Below are 3,687 nucleotides of genomic sequence, written 5' to 3'. Positions count from 1 at the left end.
TCCACGGTCAGCCGGTCCACGTGGGTGTACGTGGGGCCGTGGGGTGAGCCCGCATGGCAGTGGTGCTGCCCACACTTGGGTTGGACCCTAGGGCTCTGCGTCCTGCCCCACTGCCCCGCAGGGCACCCAGGGCTGTTCTCCTTCCCCGGCTCCGTCGTGGGCCACTGGATGGTCCAGTCCTGCTTGGAGAGGCTGCCACCTGCAAGAGAGAATCACAGATTCACAGAATGGTTTTGGTCGAAAAAGACCTCCAAGATCTTCAAGTCCAACCATCGATACATCCCTAAGTCTGCCACTAGATCATGTCCCTACGCGTAACACCTACTTCTCTTTTAAACACCTCCAGGGATGGTGACTCCACCACCTCCCAGGACAGCCCCTTCCAGTGCTTGACCACATTTTCAGTAAAGATGTTCCTCCTTAGATCCAACCTAAACCTCCCCTGGCGCAACTTCAGGCCATTTCCCCTCGTCCTAAACACTACCTCCCAGGGAGAAGAGACCAATCCCTGGGGGAGTTGTAGAGAGCGATAAGGTCTCCCCTCAGTCTCTTCTTCTCCAGACTAAACCCAGCTCCCTCAGCCACTTCTCATAATTCTTGTTCTCCAGACCCTTCACCAGCTTCATTGCCCTTCTCTGGAAATGCTCCAGTTCCTCAATGTTGTTTTTGGAGTGAGAGGCCCAAAACTGAACACAGGATTCAAAGTGCAGCCTCACCAGTGCCCAGTACAGAGGCAAAATCACCTCCCTGCTCCTGCTGGCCACACCATTTCTGATACAGACCAGGATGCTGTGGCCTTCTTGACCGCCTTGGGCACATTGCTGGCTCATATTCAGTCGATTGTCAACCAACACCCCCAGGCTGCTCCTCCAGGCTGCTCTCCCGGCACCCCCTCCCCATCCAGACACTCGTCCCCAAGCCTGCAGTGTCCATGGGGTTGTTGTGACCCAAGGGCAGGACCCAGCACTCGGCCTTGTTGAACCTCATGCAATTGACCTCAGCCCATCCCAGCCAGTCCAGGTCCCTCTGCAGAGCCTGTCCACCCTCAGCAGAACAGCACTCCTGCCCAACTCAGTGTCATCTGCAACCTTGCTGAGGGAGCACTCCATTCCCCCGTTCATGTCATTGATAAAGATGTTAAACAGAAGTGGTCCCAGTTCTGAGCCCTGGGGAACACCGCTCGTGACTGGGTGCATACGGACACGGCCACGCGGCACGCCAGAAACCGCAGAGTACTCACCCTTGGCCCCGCAGCCACCCCCCAGAGTACCAGCAAGGAGCTTCTTGGCGCAATGGACATCAAAGCCAACCAAGCACTTTGCAAGGGTTAGAGAGACTTGCCCCCTAGGTGTCCCCCCTCATCATCCACCACTACCCCAAAACGTGGCACGGGGATGGGACACCCCTCGCCTGGCCAAGGCGGACGCCCCCAGCTCAGCCCTGCAGAACCCCTCGGTGCCAGCCATTTGCATAAGGGAGCAGGGTTGTAATTAAGCGAGGCTCCTCTCTGCTTCTAATTATTCATCTTCACCAGCGCAGAGATGAATGACAGGCGGTCGGCAGCAACTTCACAGTGCCAAAGCCATGGACGCAATTCCAGACCCCATCACTGACTCCTTTTGATCACTATAAAAACCAACATAAAACCGTAATATCTTTATTTTTTAAAAGCATCCTTCCTCATCCCTTCTTTGATTATTAATTGCCTGTCCTCTTCTCTCCCCCGCCTTTTCAAGGGGAACGCTTTCTTTCAAGCTCCGGAGAAAAAGTAAAGGAGGAAAGGGAAATGAAAGCTGTAGAGTTGGATTGGAAAAAAAAAAGTTCTGGGGGAAAACAGGGAACAAGGAGTTTTCTTGAATCGCTCTCAGAAAATAAAGATTTTAAAAAAGAGAAAATAAAGGAAGGTCTATCCAGCTGCCTTTAGGGTTCCTGCTACAAGAAGCCCTTCAACCCAGCAAGAGGTTTGTAAAAAAGTTAATGCTCTTCTTCATATTTTAATGGATTGAGGAAAAAAACCCTGCTGGAGGAAAGCCCGGCCTCTGCCAGGATGCTGGTGTGTCTCTGAAGCCACCGTGGGCACACACAATCCCCTTCCTCACCGGAACAGCCAAGTCTGAGTGGGGACATGTTGAGACAGGGGACAGGTTGGGACGTGTCACCTCCAGCAAGGCCACCCTTCCTGCACCCACCTGTACCCACATCCCAAAAAGGGGTGCTCAACCCAGTGTCCCATAGCCAGGCTGGGGCCTCATCCCCAAGGCCACTGGTGGCCACTGGTCCCCACCGGTGGCCACCCCGGCTGATGGCACCTGGCTTCACACACAGCCTGGGGCTGGGGAAGGGCATAGGTGAGGGAGGACACAACATCACAAATTAACCAACCCCTCCGGTTAATTAACCTGCACCCGGGATTTGCAAATCAACATGCACATATGCAAATCAAGGTGCTTCCCCATTGGTCATTCTGCACACATAGATTTCCATAACTCAAAACTGGCCAGACGCTCACGCTGCCACCCCCAGCAGTAATTAGCAGCAGTTAATGAAGGAGGAGAGCCAGGGCTGCTTCCTGCGACCCAAAGCGGGGTGGTGGCACCGCAGACACCGTGTTCCCCCCTCACTGCCGTCCCCTGCGACGCTCAGCACTGCGAAACGCCACCGATGCGCTCGCAAGCAAAAATAACCCGGTACGGGGCTGGTGGGTGCGTCAGGGCTAAAAATACCCCGGCGAAGCTGTGAAAATGTATTTTTGAGGCAGGGTTGCTTACACGGCTGCTGGAGGTAGCGGGCATTGCACTCGATGAGATGCGCTTAAACCGAGAACATGATTGAAAGGGAAGAAAAAAACAAAATACCCACCAAAAACTAACAAAAAAGCTCCACCAAAAACAACGCCAAAAAATTAACAAATTTTAAAAATTAAGAGTTTTTTAAAATAATAAATTTGAAAAATCAAGAAAATGCGAATTTAAGAAATTTTAGAATGAAAAAAATTTTAAAATTAAGAAGTTTCTTTAGAAATACTTTTTTAAAAAATCCCCAAGCTCCTCTCTCCACAAAGCACATTAAACACTTTCAGATGTCGGCCCCTCACAGGTGCTGCTGCTCCCCATTGGAAAAGCAAGGGAAGAGCTCAATCTCCCCTTTGCCCAGTTTTACCCAAGCTCTGCCTGCCTGTTCGCTCATAAAAACTTAGTAATTTTCTTCAGATTAAAAAAAAGAAAAATTAACTGTGTATTGAGATGAGCACCAACCTCACGGGGCACCTCTCCCCTCCCAGCTCCATCAAGCCCTGGCCACCAGCACAGGGCCAAGACGACTCCTAAATATTCAGCTCCGGCTCGTTTTTCCCTGCAGGATGGCTAATGACCACGCGTAACTCACTAGTCACACACCATCAACTCAGCCCACAGCGGCCCTGCTCGCCTCTTACTTAATATTAAATTAAACCTGATCTGAGTTCAAAACTGACGCCTTGGCTGCTAATAAAAATACTGCTGCCAAGCGTGAGGCTTCACAGACGAGTAAAATCCAATACAGTCTTGTTAATATAATGAAGCAGGGGTTTAATACAGGCTCGCCACTATATTTGATAAATATAATGCTACTTTGGTTTATAAACCGTGCCGAGGCTCTCCTGGCTGCTGGGGCTGACCCCAGGATGCTCGGTTTGGGAAGGGGCTCTTT

General features: G+C 51.3%; 1 protein-coding gene across 1 annotated transcript in view; it reads right to left on the bottom strand.

Annotated features, from left to right (window-relative positions):
- The window catches only part of KSR2 (kinase suppressor of ras 2), a gene marked incomplete at its 5' end in the record, with an annotated part of 67,731 nt that overhangs the window by 59,835 nt on the left and 4,209 nt on the right, over positions 1 to 3,687 (bottom strand). Inside the window, one exon of the mRNA XM_010192705.1 lies at positions 6 to 199. Coding sequence (XP_010191007.1) covers positions 6 to 199 — 194 coding nt within the window. The remainder of the gene's footprint in view (positions 1 to 5; positions 200 to 3,687) is intronic.

This window comes from Mesitornis unicolor, unplaced genomic scaffold, assembly GCF_000695765.1.
Source record: "Mesitornis unicolor isolate BGI_N332 unplaced genomic scaffold, ASM69576v1 scaffold629, whole genome shotgun sequence".
Taxonomy (NCBI): Eukaryota; Metazoa; Chordata; class Aves; order Mesitornithiformes; family Mesitornithidae; genus Mesitornis; species Mesitornis unicolor.
The sequence above is the reverse complement of the archived record's forward strand: the minus strand, read 5'-3'. Positions and strand labels throughout refer to the sequence as shown.